Raw genomic sequence first — 20,090 nt, 5'->3', positions numbered from 1 at the left:
CTTAGCAGAAGTACTCTGTTGGTCTTGGCTGTCATAAAGCCATAGTTTATTTGGATCTAGATAGAAATGGGAGAGCTCTGCATTTAAAGGAAGCCATGGGCATTGATGCTGTTCCTGTAAGTCTGATAAATAGAGCACTGTGGATTAAGTGAATTAAGGTAAACTCTGGCAAGACCAGGACTACTTCTCTCTTGAAATAAGAGATTAAAATGGGTTGAAATGTCCTGTAAGCTTGCTGTGTTGTCTTGGAGTATTTCTGTACATGAGGCTGCCTGAAATGGGAATTTGACACATCCTGCATTTGAGTGCTTGTATTTTAGCCCTATTTGAGCACTTACTTGTAGGATTAGAAGAATCCACAAGAATCTTGCTACAAGGAAGGCAGCAGTAGCATTTGAAGAGATGTTTGCACAGGGCTTCAGGTTTCAATAATTGCTGTACAGGGTGTGTGGTATAGTGTGGGATTTTCTGTGCTGCCCTGCCTGGGGCTGCCTTGCTTCTGCCAGATGCTGCGTTTAGAGTTTGCTCCAATTTGCAGATTCAAAAAAAAAAAAAAAAATCAAAAAAAAGGCTTGAAAGGAAGCTTGTGCCTTAAGGTCTGCTTTCTAGGCTGCCGCGATTGAGAGACGGAGACCTGGTCAGGTGGAATCAGATCAGATCTGCTTTATTGCTCTTAACATGCTTCTTTTATAAGGCTGCATACATAGTCTAAGATAATCGTGCACAAAGCTCATTGGTTACATATTGCAAAAGTGATTACATATTGCAAAAGCTAAGTTCCCTATTCGCTGTTCCTCTTCACTCTGCTTACTTCGTTTCTTAGGGTTACAAGTTCTGCTTCGGTACTTTCCACTGCATGCCTCAGTTTCATGTTTGCTGACAGTAACGGTTCTAACCAGATCTACATCCTGTTATTGTATAACCACAGGCCCCAAGGTCGCAGTGCCCTTGTGGCCTAAACCTCCACTAGTCGTATTGCGTTATGTTCTTTCTCCTGCGGTCCGTTCTTCATGAGTTCCCACAGACCTCCCTCAATTAGGTGAGTTTCACTGGAGGTCTTTTCAGAATTAGACAAATCATTCCCTTCATTTCCCCCTTCTTGTTGCACCATAAGAACTCGTTTCACAGAGTTAGCTATCAGCTTCTGTAAGCATTACATAACACACGGCAAAAGCAAAACTAACAATAACACTATTATTATTACAACAGCTATTTTTTCCAAAATTGTAATCCACCATCCAGACAAACCTAATGAAGATAACCAATCTGTAAAAGGATCACTACTTTCTCAAAGTTTTTTCATATTATCCCTTAAAATAGAAAGTTGTTTGTGTATTGATTGAGAGTGATCAGAAAGGTTCATACAGCACATTCCTTCAAACTCTTCACATCCGTGCCCTTGTGCTAAAAGTAGAAAATCGATTGCGGCACGATTTTGTAACAGGGCATGTCTTATTCCTTGGACGTCACTGGCTAATTCAGACAAAACATTTGTCGTTATATTAACCTGTTTTCCGGTCCAACATGCTAATTTCCTTAGTTGTGTCAGTGCTTGTGCTGTAGCTATCCCGGGGGCAAATATACTAGCTAAAATAACTTCAGGAGGGTTCCAGAGTTCTACATTATCCTTACAATCACTGCCTAGTTCTACAAGAGCTCTTTTTCTGCGGTGAAAACTTGAAGTACGGTTGGCTTGAAAGATGTTAGTAATACTTGGCGTAAACAGTGTTAAACGGCCAACATAACAAGGCCCTCCCTTAGCACTTCGAGGAATTCCTTGCCAAGCTCGATCACCACAAATTAAAAACATTCCCTCTGGTAGCCGCCCTGCGTTGGACGTGACCGCTGTAAGGCTAACATTCTTTTGACAATATGCTGTCACGTTGTATGGCTTATATGACGTGACATCAACGGGATCATCTTGACTAATATGAGAATTAAACCAAAAACATAAATCTGAGGGGGCAGAGCCTAAGAGGTTAAACTCCTGTATTTCTCTAGTTGTGGTACACAGAGAGCTATTGCATGACATAAAGGGGGAAGAGGCGTTAAAGGTAATATTATTTTTGTCACAACACAGAGGTGTCCTAAAAGGTGGCTGGTGACGAAAACCACAAGTGACAACAGAAGGGTCAAGAGTTATAGTAGAGTTGTTTATCAGGCTCATGTTAATAGGGATTCCTAATAAACACGTTCTAAAAGGGTCAGAAGGAGTAGCCATTGAGAGACAAAGGCTACTCTGATTGATTTTCTCTGCCCAAGTGACCCATAGGTTTTTTCTATCCTCTATGTGCTTGAGGGTTTCCCAAGCTTTTGTGCTGCTAACGAGGATGGAGGTAATGATACCTGTCAAGAGGCACATCATGCTAGAGCTACTCTTAATCATTTTCATTTTTTCCTTTTATAGGATCAGTTCTATCGCTTGGTTTTCCTTTTCCAGGCGAACCGCTTTTCACACTTTTGCTTTGTACGTTCCCAGTCTTCTCTCGAGACTAGCCAAATAACAGGTACTAAATTAGTTTTACTACATTCCAAACCACAAATTTGTATGATTTTAGCCCTCTCAATAACCACCCTTTGCCAGTCAGCGCGATAATCAAAAAGGCGGCTATTTCCTAAGGGTTCATGCCCTGTTATAAGTAACAGTCTCACTGTATCAAACTCTTTCTTTAGGCAAAGATTACACCAACGCCCAGAATGAGTTAAGCGGCACCACCACTCCTTGCTACAAGTATAACATACACATAACACCCAAGGGTCACAGTGTCCGCACAAGTTGCAAAGAACTTTCCCAGAGAGTACTTCGTGGCACTCACGCATATAGCGACTATTCATTTATAATATTCAAGTCTTCAGGTTCTGCTCCTTTTGTGAGAGGTTCTTCTAAGCATTGTTCAGAATCTTCAGACGAAACTTGTGGTAAGGGTTCACGGAATGGTCGCACGTTCTTTGCTGGGATCCATCGGGGGCCTCTCTCTGTGGAAACACAAGCATAGCCTCTGCCCCACGTGACAAGGGGATAAGGCCCCATTATCTTACCCGTTTCTGGATCACGGACCAGTACAGGAGCTTTAACTCGCATCTCGAGTGAAGTATTTGTGTTAAAATGTCGGATTATTGGAGGATTGCTGTCTAATAAAGAGCAATTCAAAAAGTTAAAAACATATAAGGTTTTCTGTAATCGTTCTTCAGGAGTAGCAACTCCTATTCCCCCTTTTTGTTGTTGTAGTAAACGTTTTAATGATTGATGGGAGCGTTCAATTAAAGATTGGCCTGTAGGAGAATGAGGGATACCAGTAGTATGAATTATACCCCAAGAGTCAAAAAAGGTTTTCATTGTTTTAGAGATATAAGCAGGACCATTGTCTGTTTTGATTTGTACAGGTATACCCAATATAACAAAAGCACGCATAAGATGCTTACGGACATCACGTGCTTTTTCTCCTGTATGACAAGAAGCAAATAAAGCACCTGAAAAGGTGTCAATGGAAGAGTGAACATATTTCAAGTTACCAAACTCTGAATAGTGGGTAATATCAGTTTGCCACAATTGTAAACTTTGTAGTCCTCGAGGGTTGACTCCGCCTGCAATAGACGGAAAAGAACATCTTTGGCAGTCAGGGCACATAGCAATAATGTTAGATGCTTGCTGGGCGGTAAGGCCAAACTGTCTTTTAAGGCCCCCAGCATTTTGGTGGAAAAAGGAATGGCTGAGTCTAGCTTGAGCTACACGATCTGGTAACACTTGTACTGGTAATGTCAAAAAATCAGCTCGGCGATTACCTTCTGCAATGAAGCCAGGTAGGGAAGTGTGTGATCTGACATGCATAACAAAATAGGGGTAAGGGCGAGAGTCTAGAAGAAAAACGAGTTCTTGTAATAAAGCAAATAAGTCAAAGTGCGAAATGTCACGCAACACAGATGCTTCAGCTCGCTCAACTATTCCTGCAACATAAGCTGAATCTGTGATAATGTTAACTGGCGTTGACCATTTTCGAAAAACTCGAACTATCGCAGCCAGTTCCACTATTTGAGGGGAGCCAGGGACTGTTTCAATATCTGAATCCCAACGTTCACGTTGGTCGTCCCACCATACTATGACTGATTTGTGCGATTTTCCAGATCCATCTGTAAATACAGTAAGGGCTTGCAATGGTTGATCACTTCGTTTCGGTTTAAAAGTTATACAAAAATTAGCATTGAGCAGTTTATGTGAAGGTGGGTGGGATGTAAGCTGGCCCATATAACCTGCTAATGCTAACATAAAAATGTCTGATTGTTGATAAAGCCATTGCAGATATATGGCTGTCACAGGTAAACAAATATGGGCAAAGTCAGTTCCTGATAGCGTCAACAATCGTTGTCTGGCCTTAATTATCAGGTGAGCAAACATCTCATATTGTGTTAGAATAGTTTTTGTAGACTGATTAGATAAAAAGACCCACTCGATAATCAACAACGGGTCCAATTTTTGTGGATCCCATTGAAATATTAACGCATAGGGTTGTCGAGCCGGGTTCAAAACAATTAAAGAAAAAAGCGAGATTGGGATCACATCGGTGTGCTTGTCTAGAAGCGATGGCTGTAGCAACTTTTTGTAACGAGGCAACAGCCTCAGGGTTAAGACGGCGTTGAGAACGTAAATCTGTGTCTCCCTTGAGCAACTCAAACAAAGGGTTCAAATCTGCATTAGAAATCCCTAGCAAAGGCCGAACCCAATTAATTGTTCCCAACAACTTTTGTGCATCGTGTAAGTTTCTTACATTGGTCTGTATCTGCAAAGGTTGAGGAACTATGGTTTGGGCTCTTATACGCCAGCCCAGATATTTCCACGGGGGTGTTTTTTGAATTTTTTCTGGCGCAATACAGAGGCCTGCCGAATTAACGGCCGCCGTGACAAGGGCTACAGCTTTCTCCATGACCATGTGATGTTGTGCAGCCACTAGGATATCATCCATATAATGATACAATAAGACATCAGGCATTGTAATTCGGACAGGGCTAAGTACTTTGGCTACATACCATTGACATATTGTCGGGCTATTTTTCATTCCTTGTGGCAACACAACCCACTGATATCTTTGCAATGGAGCTTGCATATTGACGCTAGGAACTGAAAAAGCGAATTTAGGAGCATCATCTGGATGCAAGGGGATATTAAAAAAGCAATCTTTGAGATCAATAACAGTTAAATGCCAATCTCTGGGAATCATTGTAGGAGACGGGAGCCCAGGTTGCAAGGCCCCCATAGTTTCCATGGCGTCATTGATTTTTCTAAGGTCATGGAGCAAGCGCCACTTGCCAGTCTGTTTTCGGATAACAAAAACAGGAGAATTCCATGGGCTGGTAGAAGGCACAATGTGTCCTTTTTCGAGCTGTTCCGTGATCAGCTCCTGAAGGGCGCGAAGCTTTTCTAAAGGTAGGGGCCATTGATCTACCCAAATGGGAGCATCAGTTTTCCAGGTTAATTTAAGGGTGTCGCGCATTTCAATGGCCCCACCTAAAAATGGGTACGAATTGTCATTCCCCACTGTGATAGCACATCTCGTCCCCATAAAACCATGGGAACAGGTAACACAAAAGGTTTAACAGAAGCAGTGCGCCCTTCTGGGCCCTGAATTTGGATCAGCTCCAGGCTCTGGTGGCTTTTACCAGTTCCGCCAATCCCAGCTAATGCCTGTGGAGTATTGGTTAGTGGCCACAGTGGCGGCCATTTAGCATGAGATATTACTGTAACATCGGCCCCAGTGTCAATAATCCCATTCAAAACTACCTTTTGTTCCCCTCGAATAAGGGTACATTGGCACATAGGCCGTTTTTGAGAAAGAGACTGTACCCATAAAATTTGTGGGTCCCCGGTCGAACCAAACCCACCCTGCCTTTGTTGGAGCTGGTCCAAATTTAAACAATTTTTGCTCGTGGGCATAAGGATCAGTTGTGCTATACGGCTGCCTTCCGGCACCGTGCAGGGAGGAAACGGGGTCCATGCCATGATTTTAATGTTTTCGGTACTATCAGAGTCAATAACGCCTGGTAATACAAAAAGACCAGATAATGTCGTAGAAGACCTCCCTATCAATAAGGCCTGTGTTTTCGGGGGTAAGGGTCCTGAAACATCTGTAGACAATAAGTGAACCGAGGAGTCAAATAACGTTACTGTGTGGGCGGTTGCCAGGTCCAATCCTGCGCTGCCGGTTGTTGCTGGGCAAAGACTTGAGGCGCTGTTGCTGCTCCTCTTTGGGAATTGTTGAACGGTGACGGCGTTATTTGTGTCTGCGCGCGTCGCTGCCCCGCGCTCCGAGGTCGGTTTCCCTGGATTGGTTGTCCCTGCAAATCATACTTGGACCGACATTGATTAGCGTAATGACGACCCTTTTTACATCTAGGACAAATTCCTGGGACTCGGGGCTTAGCGCCAGCCTTAGTAGCCAGACAATTTTTCTTTAGATGACCAGGTTTACCGCAGCCATAGCAATTCCCCAACTGGCCGCGCATGGCTGCGAAAGCAGCAGCCATGGCCTCAAATTTATAATCTACAGTACCGATTCTGTTACATGCCTCGATCATTTCGACTAAAGTAGGGTTTTGATTCGGGAGAGATTTTAAAAGCTTTCTGCAATCTGCATTAGCATTTTCCACAGCTAATTTTAACAGCAAAATTTCCCGTGCTTCCGTATTATCTATTTGGCGTTCCAAAGCCTGTTTTAATCTATCAATAAATTGCATATAGGGTTCTCGAGGTTCTTGTGTGATAGTGGTAAAAGCCTTCTGTGGTTTTTGAGAATCAGGGACTTTAAAAAAGGCCTTTTTTGCCTCCTCACGAATCGCTTCAAGAGCTTCTCGTGGGATTCGGGCTTGATCTGCCGGGTTAGAATGACGACCCGTGCCTGTAAGGTGTTCCAAAGTTAGTGCAGCAATTGCGTTATTGTTATGACCCACATAAGTGGTGATGAGCGTTTGGAGTCCCCCCCTCCATTGGGCCTCCCACAAAGTATACTGAGTCGGTGTTAGGAGCAACTGCGCTAAAGATTTTAAATCGTGCAGAGTCATAACATATGTATCAAAGACAGAAGATAACAAACTCGCAAAGTACGGTGAAGAAAGTCCATGTTCAGTAACAGTACGACGCAGTTCCTTAACTACCGAAAAAGATAAAGCTTCCCATTGGCCCCCTCCGACTATCGTTTTGGCAATCTCCAGTTCCCCCTCCTGTAAAGCTTGACGTCTAATGCTGGCCCACACATCATGTGGGTCGGGGGGGTATAAATCTGGCTCCTGTTCAGGGTCTATGGGTCCTGGGTCAAAGGGGTCGTCTTCAGGTGGATACTCCGCAGCGCATACTGTCAGTGGTGCCGAGGGCTTTGTTCCCTCCGGTAACGGTGGGGACACCGGGGGGGGGTCTTCCTTTTTGTCTGAGTCTTTTCTATGACTGTTTTCCTGGGCTTTTAAAACCTCAAAAATGCTTCTCCACCACGGGAGCATACGCTGTGCTTCAACATTCCCCGTAGTCGCCGCATCCCATAACTTCACTCCCACATTATCCCAAAGGTCTCGTGTAAAAATAGTGGATGCGGTTACAGCAGGTAATTTAACTTGAACCCACTTAAGAATTGTCTTAAGATCATGCCCAGGAATGCTCTTCCCATGTTTTTTAAGAAGAGCTTTCATAAGCTCATATACGTCTCTCTCAGGGGACGACGCTTGATTCCCCATGTTTCCCACAGCTCACCTCTCTACTCCGGAGGGATTTCAGACCGGTCGTTCCTGCTTCCTTTCAGCAGATCATTCAAAGTTCTGTGAGAGTCGCAGCAGGCCGCTCAGCTAGGCGGTTCGTCGACCGATCACGTCGGGGTCACCAATTTGCCGCGATTGAGAGACGGAGACCTGGTCAGGTGGAATCAGATCAGATCTGCTTTATTGCTCTTAACATGCTTCTTTTATAAGGCTGCATACATAGTCTAAGATAATCGTGCACAAAGCTCATTGGTTACATATTGCAAAAGTGATTACATATTGCAAAAGCTAATTTCCCTATTCGCTGTTCCTCTTCACTCTGCTTACTTCGTTTCTTAGGGTTACAAGTTCTGCTTCGGTACTTTCCACTGCATGCCTCAGTTTCATGTTTGCTGACAGTAACGGTTCTAACCAGATCTACATCCTGTTATTGTATAACCACAGGCCCCAAGGTCACAGTGCCCCTGTGGCCTAAACCTCCACTAGTCGTATTGCGTTATGTTCTTTCTCCTGCGGTCCGTTCTTCATGAGTTCCCACAGACCTCCCTCAATTAGGTGAGTTTCACTGGAGGTCTTTTCAGAATTAGACAAATCATTCCCTTCACTAGGCAGAAGTGATTTGTGTCCTATTGGGGGAGTGAGAGGATGAGAAGAGAGTCCTGCGTAATGTTTGAAGTGATGTTGTTCTTACGAAGCCAAATGGGGAGCTAGCTGCCCTGCATTTCATCTGTATCTCCTTCCTAGAGATAACCAGACCTAGTGTTGTAGTAGATAACATGGACCCTTTCTGTCCTGTCTTGTGGGTCATCATCAAGAGAGAATCCATTATAGCACTGATTCGGAACTCTGTCATATTACATTGAAACTTTTTAATATTAACAGTGAAAGCAGCCCAGCTGTTTTACCAAATCCAATTTTTTTTAATTATTTTTTTTTTTTTAAATCCTGTTTTACCAATCAGGATTTCAGAATTAGCAGAGTTCAATGATTCTGATTTTAAATTAAGTAATAAAGCACATGTTAAAACTGAAGCACTGCTCAGACTGGGTTCTGAAATGGTGATTCTTTTAAAATTTCTCATTTGACAGTCTCTTCAGAAGCCACCAGCAATGTCTAATTCTTTTCCAAAAACAAATAACCACCGTCTGAGAGATCATGGCCTTGCATAAATGAGGGAGGTTTGCTAAGGAAGGTGATGCAAATGCAGGGTTTTCTTAATCTTTGCTGCTTCAGGTTGGAGCCCTCCAGCCTAAAACAGCACTCCTAAACCCCATGGTGTAAATCATCCTGCTGAAGGATGACATTTGCCACTGGTTTGTAGAGTTAGAAGCTGGCTCACTGGGGGCTTGTTGCAAAGAGGGTACCCCCTGTAGTACTGAACCACTAGCTGGCGTTGAACCTGCTCTTTTCATCTGGATGAATCCAAAGTGACTCCAGTGTAGCCAACAGCACCGCTGTTTCCAGATCCTGGATGGGATGGAGAGAGGCCACCTCCAGCAGGTCCAGCTCTGCCAGCTACGTGGTCCAGGGGTTACAGGGTAGCTGGAGCCTGACTTCCTTCAGCAGACCTGATAAGAACCTTGCTGACTTAAAACATCATTGCTTTACTTTCCAGGAGGGTGAGCGAGCACTGGATTGTGGGAAGAATTCAGAATATCTTTTTGTGGCTATAAATATATATGTATGTGGTTGTGCCTGGCTGATTTAATGACTATAAGGTTGTTAAATGGGGGCCATGATGGTTACTGTGGTAGTTGGAAGAACAGAAGCATTTGAAGTAACTTTAGTTGCTGCTGAATTGGAAGCTTGGAATTAAGTCTGATGAAATGGAAACATTTCTGTTTTCTCAGTAGTTGTGTTGTTTATATTCAGCTCCGGCCAAACTGTTGAAATAAATGCTGGTTCTGAGACACTGAAGCACAGCGAGTGTCTCCAGAACTGAAAACCTTGTGAAGAACCTTACGCTAGTAAAACAAATGGCTGGTTTTATTCTCTTTTGTTGTAAGAGTTTGGGTTCTGGATTAAGCCTTCGGAACAGCTCCGAGCTGAATGCTATATGGGCATTACATCTGTTTAGAGGGGAGCGGGGTAGGTGAGGGAACTCCAAGGCACGGCTGCACCTCCATGTTTGACCACGTCAGCTCTTCCCCTGGGCTAGGCTTCACCGTTTTGAAACCATCTTGGAGCAAAAGGAGGGATGTACAGGGAGCAAGGCAGGGAGAGGGGGGTCTGGCTGGTGAGAGTGGGAAGAGAGCTTGAGTTAACGAAGGAGCTTGTGATGCCCGTCCGATGTATGGGAGGTGAGTTCAGTATGGTGTTTGGTACGAAGCCTGACCACAAGTCCTTCCGTGCCTTGCAGCGAAGGTGGTGAGTTGGACTCCGAATCCACTCTAGGAAATTGGGGGATTAGCCCTTTCTTTGCTGCCAGAGTGGCCTTAACTTGTCACCTGGGGTCACAAGACTGCACAGCACAGTGGGATTTTAATCACCATCAGGTCTTTAAAGATTGTGGTGAGATGGAAGACTCCGAAGTGGGAAAAATGCTTGTAATTACTTTTGTGCCTACCAATTTGGAATGGTTGTCTGGAAAGCTACTGTTCTCCCCTTTATTTTTGCTTGCTTCTTTTGTTCTGAGAGTCATGTATTCTTTAAAGATTGAAGACCTACCGATACCAACATTTTAGTGAAAATTTGTATTTTTCCTGGAGCATTTAAGAAACCCGTTGTCCCTTCTGATCTGATGTAATTTCAAACTCTTGATTTTCTTCCTATTGTGTTTTTTTTTCTTTCCAGGGTGGTAAAGGAGGAGATCTCAGACGACAATGCAAAGCTACCTTGCTTCAACGGAAGAGTGGTGTCCTGGGTATGTTGGCTAATGTGTCTGTACGCTATATTGTTTGATACGGTGGGTGCAGTAGCAGGGTGGTCAGTACACGGATCCTAATTTTTAGAAGTGTCTTGAATCTCAAATTGCGTGGAAGCAATTACATCTATTTTAAAAATGAGAGTGAGGTTCACAAATGTGTGTGCAGGGCTGAAAAAGTGGTTTTAACATGAAACCTTTAATATTAGTAACATGTTGTGTCCTCTTCTTTCCCACTCTTATGTCTCTTCCTTTCCTAAGCATTACTGAATCTCAGAGGGCTCTGAAATAATGCTGTAAAACCTCACAAAATAATCCTAGACTTCTAAAAGTATTTCTTTTTTTTTTTCTTCTTACCTTTTTTCTAAAAGCATTTCTTTTTTTTCTTTTTCTTTTTTTTTTTTTTTTTTTTTTTTGCTTACCTTTTGTGGAAACCAGTAAGAGCCAAGCTCTAATCCTTGTTTAAAAGAAATTGTCCCACAATTTAAGGTTAAACGTAAGAGCCAGCTTGCTGTCGGTAGGCGAGTAGAAGCACACATTTGTCTGCGTTACACATTTAATAATCAGGCTTCTGCCGAATCATTGAGTTTTAATACTTAAATAGCCAAAACAACTTATTGAAAAACAGCTAAATGTGATATTGGAGGGGATTTTGGTTATGTTATTTGAATTTCACTGTGTCAGTATTGTGTTAGTGTCTGGAAGGTTTAAATGAGGTTTAAATCTCTGAGCTCAACATTCAGTAAAAAGACAGAAAAATTTATAGCCTTGGAGAAATAAGCAGAGCAGAGCAATTTGGGTTGTAATTTGTCCAGTTATGGAGGAAGTCAGTGATCCAGCTGTTCATCCCAGTTAGAGTGCTGCTCAGCAGATCGCATCTCCCTTATTCTTTCTCTTGCCTGTTTTTAACATGTTCATTTCTCCAGTATGCCATGAATTTGTCACCTGTAACAGGTGCTCGCTTCTCCACATGCACAGTTCCTTAGCCACATTGTGGTCTACTTAATGGAGGTGCAATAAAAGTCTGTGGCTCCCCAGGGTTACTGTGTGAAATACAGGAATTCCCACCTTCCAATTATGTTTGGGGCACAGATAAACATGCAGGTGAAGTTGGTGTTTGGCCATTTGGTGAATGTATTTCTCCGTCTGAGGATAGGAGGTTTACCTGTCAAGCTTGGTTAAAGTGCTGCAACTTTAAGCAGAAAAGAGGGCACTAGTATTTTAGATTTTAACACCAAAAAAGCATTTGGGACATCGTCTGTGATTTTAATATCCTCTTTCAAGCTGACCATACAATCTTGTGTATCAGGAACACAACAAAGGACAAGGAGAATTTTTCATTTTCCTCAAAACTCAAGTTTGTCTCAAGTATGAAGTGTTTTTTTGTTAAGGGCTTGGCTTCAACAAGTGATGCAAGTAGGGTTAGAAACCGTAGTGCCACAAATAGAACTTTGCTGAGGTAACTAGAGATACTGGACAACCTTTCAGCATTGGATGTACATTTGGATATATGTTTGCAGTCTTCTTATTTCTGGTAGGATAAAGATAAGCAGGGAAGTCATAGTAGTTTAGGTTTACAGGAGTTTTCTCCAACTGCACGATTAGGACAACTGGGGCTACTTAGGATTCTCGGCTGTAATGAACTTCCTTGTCTCCATCTATTTTTCCAGTCCTATGATGATTTTAGGAGATAAAGATTTTGCTTATACGTTTACAGTCGGTACCCCTAAAATATTTCAGTATCCCAGTCACTGAAGTTATACAGGATAAAGAAACCTGTCTGGGCCTTGCATATAATCATGCTGGGCAGCTTATAGTTTCTAAGCCTGGCTTCTTGCAGACAGGATTATGGGTGCTTTCAGTAGAAAATCAAATACGGTATATTGATTGCATGCTATTGCCCGCAGTAGCGCGCTCTATTATTGTGTAAGGAAAGTGTGATGTATCTTTTAAATACCAGTTTGATTCTAAAGTAACGATGCCTTGTGGTTCATCCAATACAGCCCCTGCTGGGTTCTAAGCAGCTGAAAACACTGCTGATGTGAGGGCAGGGGCTGGCAGATGAATTGAGCTCAGCTGTATCATACACTATTATCACTTCTTTCTGCTCTGTTGATTGCTTTCAATTTTAAGGCACTCAAGATTCTGGCAACTGTGTAGTCCCAACAGGTTCTTAGTATTAGGCAAGGAAAACACATGGCTTTCTTAATGCACCAACTTAACCTTAGTCCTCCTACACACCCAAATGCGTACAGAAGCACTTACCAGATTTTGTATTGAATTGAGGTCTTAAAAATTAGGAGAATGTTCTCCCTTCAGTCTGTACTTTCTTGACAGCAATTTTGTCACCGAAAAATGCAGAAGGAAAAGCTACTCTTTTTTTTTTGTTGTTGTTGTTGTTTGTTTTGTTTGGGTTTTTTTTTTGTTGTAGGACCTCCATACCCTACTTTTGGTCTTTGCTGCCACAACCTTTTGACTCGGCAACAATAGCTGTCTAATGACCAGTGTGACTTTCAAAGCTGTTTGTAAAACTGCACCATGTATTTCCACCCAGCAGTGGGTGTTAGGCAACTAAACGCCTTGGTTTGAAAATTTGAAAATTGAAAATTGGTGAGTGTTTCAAAGCAAAGTGATGCTGATGCCAACGTGAGCCACTGCACTCAAGGGAAAGAAATGAACGCAACAGGGATCTGCCTACTTGCCTTCACGAAGAAGGAAGGATCCCCATGTGTTGTGCTCCGTGGAGGAGTAAATTGGTTGGTAAAAGCAGTACTCGTTGTCTAGAATAAAATCACTGGCATTAGAGAGTAAAATGAATGTTTAAAGAAACAGCTGTGGTCTTTGAGAACTCATGGTTCACCTAGTACCGTGGGAGACAGCGCAAGGTTCTTCCTTAATGAGGTTGTTGGCTTATGGCCATTTTTGTGTGGAAATTGAACATCTGATGGTGTTAACTTCTCCAAGTCATGGCTGAACATGCGTGCTGACGACCAGTGGTGTGGTATGAGGGTCATTTTTCTTTGAGGGGCTGGAGATGGCTGAAGGGCTCAATGCTGCTGAATCTGCTACTTTCAGGATACGCTTGAACTATGAATGTTGGCGGTGCTGGTTTTTGTCTTCAGTCCAAGGATTACTGTGGGCTATAGCATGGTGTTCTGACAGTATGGGAATAGATTGTACAAAAAGGGATTTCATGTGTAAATAACAAGCTGAAGAGCGCATCCTGAAAGCCTCAGATAAAAAAAAAAGGCTATGAAGATGTCATTTATGTTGCCATAGCATGAGAGCAGCATCTGTTTTAAAAGCAAAGGGGTAGAAATGAATAGTAGCTCTTATCAGGAGAGCAAATTAATCCTGAGAACCCCTTTCCTCCTCAGTATGTAGCACTTGCACTGTATTTGCTCCTTGGTGTCATTCCCTCCCTGTTTCTTCCCCTTTCTCCCATGCTACTGAACTGATATAAATTAATTTGAACAGGCTCATACTTGGATTGCCTTCTGCATCCCTGACTTGGGTTTCTTCTTCCCAGTGCATTCAGGAGCAGGGAAGTGTTTTTTATCTGTGCAGCCTTGTTAAAGAATGTATCTTTTGCATCGGTGATTCAAAGTACTGATGATTCATTCTGGACTTGCGTACGCTATTCAGGCTCTTCAGTGCAGCCTGACTCAGGTTGTTCCAACAAGGGCCAGTGTTCTTGGAGTTTAAATAAAAGCAACCCCCCAACCCCAAACTATTCCACATGAATAAGCATGTGGATTATTTAATTCCTCTTTACATCCCTAATCTGTAACCTCTTCCTCCTTCCCTCCCCCGACTAAAAACCCGAGGGCATTTGATCTCGACTTGAGAGCTGAACTTTTTTCCCAGCTTCTAAAATAATATGAAATATGGAAATACATGGCTTTTCTGTTTTCCAGCTGAAAAACAGAAGAATGTAAAGAACAGTAAGGTCAGAACAAGAATATATATATGTACACAGGCACATGAATTAAATGTTATGTTTTAATTCTGTGACTTAAGTGTTTTAATTTCAGAGAAACATTATGATTTCTGAAATGCACTTTAAGAATGAATTCAATTTATTGTGATTCCTGTTCCAGTATAGGTGGCTGGCTGCTTTCCAAATGTAGAAGAATGCAGAATCCTTGCTCCAAGGATTTGTACCTTGTTTCAAATCTTCCCACCCATTTCTATTTTTCACGTTGCAGTTTTGCTTGGAGGCTGCAACCATGATCAATGTCTCTGTTCCTTCCTTTCTTCTTTTGCTGTGCACTGCACATGTGCACAGTGGGAATCACAGCTACTGATCAGAGACCTCGATCTTGTAATTTCTTACTATTTGCTTTTTCCACATTATGGGTGGGAACTGAGACACAGAAGTTTTTTACATTTGTTTCTTTTTCCCCTTTAAGGTCATGTAGAAAGTCTTCTGCAACTGGCAGCAGATATGTCATAGTCTGATTACTTCATCTTCAAATCTTCTTTTTGCTAGTTTTTTAAAATGAGATTATGGTCAAGTTTAAGTTGAAGGTAGCCTTTTAAAAAATGTTAACATTTTATTTTCTTGAACCTAACTGGTGGTCCTGGTGGACAGCAAGTTGACTGTGAGCCAGTAAAGGGCCTTTGCAGCAGAGAAGATGGGCAGCGCCTGAGGCTGCGTCAGGAAGGGCATCACCAGCAGTGGGACAGTGCTAATCCTGCCCCTGCTGAGGACACATCTGAAGGGCAGCATCCAGCTCTAGTGCACCTCAGAACAAGGTATTGGGTCTGGCTGAGCCCCACAGCACCCTCAAAGTGCTGTGCCTGTGCTGGCAGCAGGAAGGGGGTGACAAGGCGCCGGTGTGTACTTGCACAGCACCCAGGCTGCCCCTCCAACCTCCCCCCTGCAGTAGGCTGGGGGGGGGGGCAAGGTCTTGGGAGGGGACACAGCCAGGACAGCTGACCTAAAGTGACCAGCGGGATATCCCACGCCATACGACGCCTGCTCAGATAGAAAAGCTAAGAGAAAGGAGGAGGAAGGCGGGGCATTTGTTATTTATGGCGTTTGTCTTCCAGAGCTTCCCGGGAAGGGGCTGAACATCACAACTAATGGGAAGTAGAGAAGAGCATCTTCTGTTTTCCTTCGCTTCTGCGCATGTGACTTTTGCTGTTGCTTCATTAAACTCCCTGTATCTTGACCCGCAAGGTTTTTTTTTTTTCCATCTTATTTTCTACCCCACTGTTCTGCTGAGGAGGGGAGTGATGGAGCGACTTGGTGGGCACCTGGTGTCCAGCCAAGGTCAACCCACCACAATAAGGGAGACTTGGACACCCTGGAGCAAGTCTAGCAAAGGACCTTGCAGATGGTTAAGGGACAAAAGCATCTGGCATACAAGGGGAAGCTGAGAGAGCTGTTTAACCTCAAGAAGAGAAGGCTTGGGGAAATCTTATCAATGTCTATCAATCCCTGATGGGTAGAGTAAAGAAGACTGAGACAGGCTCTTCTCAACAGTGCTTGTGACATGACAAGGGGCAATAGGTACAAATTGAAATAAAGGAAATTCCATTCAAATATAAACCCCCCTTTTTTACTCGGAGGGTGGTAAACCACAGCCTGCCTAGAGATGTGCAGTCCTCATGCTTGGAGATAACTAAAACCTGACTGAACAAGGCCCTTAGCAACTTGCTTTAGCTGCCTTTGAGCAGGGTGATTGGACTAGAGTGTCTCCAGAGGTCCGTTGCAATGTCAGCTATCCTGCAAATGGATTCACTGCTTGTTCTGTAGCTTTTCTGATACTTGCATCATCCTCTTTAATGACAGGCAGTTTCTCGTCTACCTTTAAAGACAAATTTGGTTTTCCAAGTCGGAACACAATCTCTCCTTCATTTCTAACATCTTTTCTTTAGAAGAACCAGTTCAATTTGCCTTTCTTTCTTAGGTGAAATAACATCAGTTTGATGATAAACAGTGAAATAGTTTTTCTTCTTAATGCCAACCCAGGAACTTAACACCCAAGTATCAGTTCACTCTGTGTCAGTAGCGAAGTCTCTAATAGTTGGAATGGTGCTATTGCAAAGATCTCAAAGCAAAATTTAGATGTGTGGCTTAAATTGTTTCAGATAATTAGTTCTGTAAAGCCTTTTGTGAGTGCTGTACCATCGCAGGCTCTTCACAGGCTCTGCTGACATAATGCACTATAAACCCATCTATTTCTGCTGAGGCAGAGACAGTGAGCACAGATTGTTGCAGGCGGTATGGATAGATACATTACCTCAAAAGACATAAAGACTCTTTCCTCCCTTCTCACCCATCAGCTTGTTTCCAAATTTATATGCATATCCCACTGCTTTGGATTCAGTTTATAGCTCTTTTCTCTGCGATCATATGGTGCACCTTTTGCAGAGGATGTTGACAGGGGTTTCTGTTCGCTCTGCTGAACAATCAGCTGAAACATCGGTGTCTGACCTGCATTAGGAATTGCAAATTACTTTTTCCACACTAACACCCATAAAATTGCAGTGCTTATCTGCCTCTATTTGCTGCTAATTACTGGAGGAGTTTTATGTAAATCTTACTGTAAGTTAATTGTTCACAGTTTCCAACCCTTTAATATCCTATTCACTGGAATTTAACAGATAATTGCATACATATCTTTCAGGGCTAGCAAAGTTGGTCTTTACCTTTTCAAAAAAATGTGTTTGGGGCAGGGCTGTGTCCTTATCTGGTTTTTAAGGTGATGGGCCTGAGCTTTGTCTCCTGCCTTATAAACTGTGCATCAGCTGGTAGCAGGCGGCTTGGGATTCTTTCACAAAACCGTCTGTGGTAATTGTCATCCTCACTATAAATTACAGCAATGTATATGTGTGTATTTCCTAATGAGATGACAGATTTAAAATTGGAACATTAAGTGCACGCGATGCAGCTTAGCTGTCTCTTCCCCCACAACTCCCCTCTTGACTGATACAGTGGCTACTTTGAAGTTTACAAGATGACTGACATTGAGAAATTTGAGATTTTCATCTTTTTTAATAACATTTGAATCCTTCTATTTGTTGTAGGTAGGAACTTTGATCTTGGTGTCATATGCAGGAGTGGTTTCCATAGGGGAAAATTTTCAAGGGAGGATCTGCAAGTCTTTAGTTGTTGCTTACTTTTGCTGCCCTGGGAACTCAGTGTGCAGCTAGATTAGTTTTGAATTAGCATTAGAATTACTGCTGCTAATTAGCTATAGATAAAGCTTCTCCCCACCCCTCCTGTGTCCTGCTTGTTTTTCTCCTCTGCATCTTAGATCTTGTCCTTTTGATTTTGGGATGGGTTTTGTTTGGGGTTTTTTTGGTGGGGGGGATTTGTTGGTTTTCGTTGGGTTTTTTTTTAGCAACTAAGTAATTTGGGACAGAAGGCTACTACTTACTTGATTCCTTTTCAGTGGTTGACCTTTGGGTTTTTCAACAATATGCAACCTAGCATTAATTGTATGGCAGAGTTCTTCATCTAGTAGTTCTTACTGTAAATGCATTTACACAAACACATCTTCTGCAGGAAATAGCTGATATACGTGCCTGTTCTGCTAACACACGCACATAAAACATAGGCTGCAGTTTTTCAGAGGGTAATTTGTTTTGAGTTCTTTGGGACTGCTTACCTGAGTGAAATTATTAATGCATTTTTGTTTTTTCAGGTTCAGGTCCTTACAGGGCAATTTGGAAAAATAGCTTGTACGGGAGAGAATACATTACCTTCAGGCTTTTTGCAAAAGCTTAAAATGTTTTTCTATTCTTTTTGCACAGTCCAGGAACAGCCTCCTGGTGGAAGCTGGGAACGTGGAAAGAATAGGCTTGTGGCTGCTGCCAGATCGGAGCCAGCGGAGTGGCCTCTGCCAGCAGTTTGCACAACGTCGGCTGGCTGTTATCTGTGTTTTTTAGGAAGGCTTTGCAACATCTGGGAACAATTCCCTGACTGGCTGCTGGGAATATGCCTATTGCTGGGAATATTTCCTATTGGCTGGCAGTGATGTCATAGCCTTGTGTGAGCTTTCCCTTTTTTTTTTTCTTTTTTCTTCTCTATTATCTGGGTGCCAACAGATAATACTTGTCCTGTTTGTACGTAAGCTTTTTAGACGCTGTATTTGCAATTGCAATTAACATTGTTGGGTAGAACCATTTAGTCTTCTACCACACAAGGCAACACAGGAGCTTTCGGAATTGTTAAATGATCTTCAGCAAAGTGCATTGGTGCCTTTTGGCACAGAACTGAAGCAGGGAATGAAAATCCACAGATGCAGATGCTTGGTTGATTTTTTTCTGTATCAAATTAACTGATTTCAGAACCTGTTTCTTTTCTCCACAGATTATATATATACACTCATTCATCTGCTGATAGATGTAATTATCACACAGGAGAAAATAAGAGAGCTGTGCATGAAATCTGACCCAAAGGGAAGAGGGTATTACCACAATATTGTGTCTGAAATCTGACCCAAAGCGAAAAGGATATTAGCACAATATAGTATCTTCTTCCGTAATGTTTAGAGCTTGTGAAGAAGGGAGGTGGGAGTACTGAAAAGATTCCTAACCTTTCATGTACCGGGATGAGTTATTAGGGAAGGACCCGAGTCCTAGTATAAGAAAATGAAATTCCTCTGAGGGGTTGGAGTGCTAGACCTTTATGAGAAAGAGGTGGGGAAGAAGCAAACGTGTTAACGTGAAGGATGGGGGACTTGAAGGAAAAAAATAATGAAAGAATGTGCTGAATGAGGAAGCTTCAGGGCTCTACAATCTTACGGTCTTCTCTTTGCTAAAGTAACGTTGGGTGGTTCTAGTCTGATACATTCAAGGATTCTTAGATTTATTTCACATTTGAATCGAAAGATGCTGTCCTGTTTCTAACTGTAATCAGCACCAGGTGGGGGAAGGAGCCTGTAAGGCAGCCTTACCTCCTTAGTCGTGGGGCAGGAGTGCTCACTAGCATTTGCAGAAGCGTGGGGACACTAGGTCTCCACTTCACTCTAAAAAAAACTAAAAAAAGGTTTTTTTAGGGTTTTTTTTCACTAAAATGTACCTGTTTTCAGCTGGGGTGAGGAATGTGTAAACTCACAGAAAAAGTGACCAACCTGCTGAAAAAATCTGGAAGGGCGAGACAGGGAAGTAGGATTCTAGGATTGCAGATCCTTTATTTCCTTCCCATTCTGAGCGCACATGTTCTCCACGAGGCAGGTAATCCTGTGTTTGGAGTACTTGCTGTGAAACGTCATTGCGTGAAACTGAATGTGCTTCACAGCTAGCCTGCTATACTGTGCATAAACAAACACCTGAGATGCTTAACAGAATCTGGGAGTAATCTGAGATCGTATATTTCATGAAGGTACAGTATGTTCTTTCAATGACAGAAAGCGGAAGATGATAAAATCACAGATACAAGTTGGCAATTTTATTTTGAAACCCAGTCTGTATCTTTCTGTCTCTGAGCACTAAAGGTCACCCTTTACCTGGCAGCCACAGATTTCTTAAAATTGTT

At 42.6% G+C, this 20,090-nt stretch overlaps 2 protein-coding genes across 3 annotated transcripts in view; one reads left to right on the top strand and one right to left on the bottom strand.

The window, feature by feature from the left end:
• Positions 1–20,090, top strand: part of DVL1 (dishevelled segment polarity protein 1) — a 112,229-nt gene that overhangs the window by 34,670 nt on the left and 57,469 nt on the right. The window contains 1 exon segment of the mRNA XM_040585361.1: positions 10,528–10,597. Within this exon segment, the coding sequence (XP_040441295.1) occupies positions 10,528–10,597 (70 nt within the window).
• On the bottom strand, positions 642–8,332 carry LOC121084190 (endogenous retrovirus group K member 7 Gag polyprotein-like). Of its 2 annotated transcripts, none has more exons than XR_005826628.1 (2): positions 7,730–8,332; positions 642–2,976 (listed from the first exon to the last, which is right to left on the bottom strand). XR_005826628.1 is itself a non-coding variant. In XM_040585369.1 (2 exons), the coding sequence occupies exons 1-2, from the start codon at positions 7,048–7,050 to the stop codon at positions 2,928–2,930; spliced, it is 942 nt and encodes a 313-aa protein (XP_040441303.1). In that variant the 5' UTR covers positions 7,051–7,174; the 3' UTR covers positions 642–2,927. The 2 variants fall into 2 exon arrangements, 1 of the variants encoding a protein (XP_040441303.1); XM_040585369.1 differs by lacking the exon at positions 7,730–8,332 and adding an exon at positions 6,158–7,174.

The sequence above is a fragment of the Falco naumanni genome, chromosome 3, assembly GCF_017639655.2.
Source record: "Falco naumanni isolate bFalNau1 chromosome 3, bFalNau1.pat, whole genome shotgun sequence".
NCBI classification, from domain to species: Eukaryota; Metazoa; Chordata; class Aves; order Falconiformes; family Falconidae; genus Falco; species Falco naumanni.
Note: the sequence above shows the minus strand (reverse complement) of the source record. Positions and strands in the feature narration are given on the sequence as shown.

Coding starts and splice junctions, on each gene's coding strand:
- LOC121084190 (XM_040585369.1), bottom strand. CDS start 7,050: ATGACTCTGCACGATTTAAAATCTTTAGCGCAGTTGCTCCTAACACCG. Junction 2,977..6,157: donor ACCTGGCAACCGCCCACACA/GTAACGTTATTT, acceptor GTGTTTCCACAG/AGAGAGGCCCCCGATGGATC.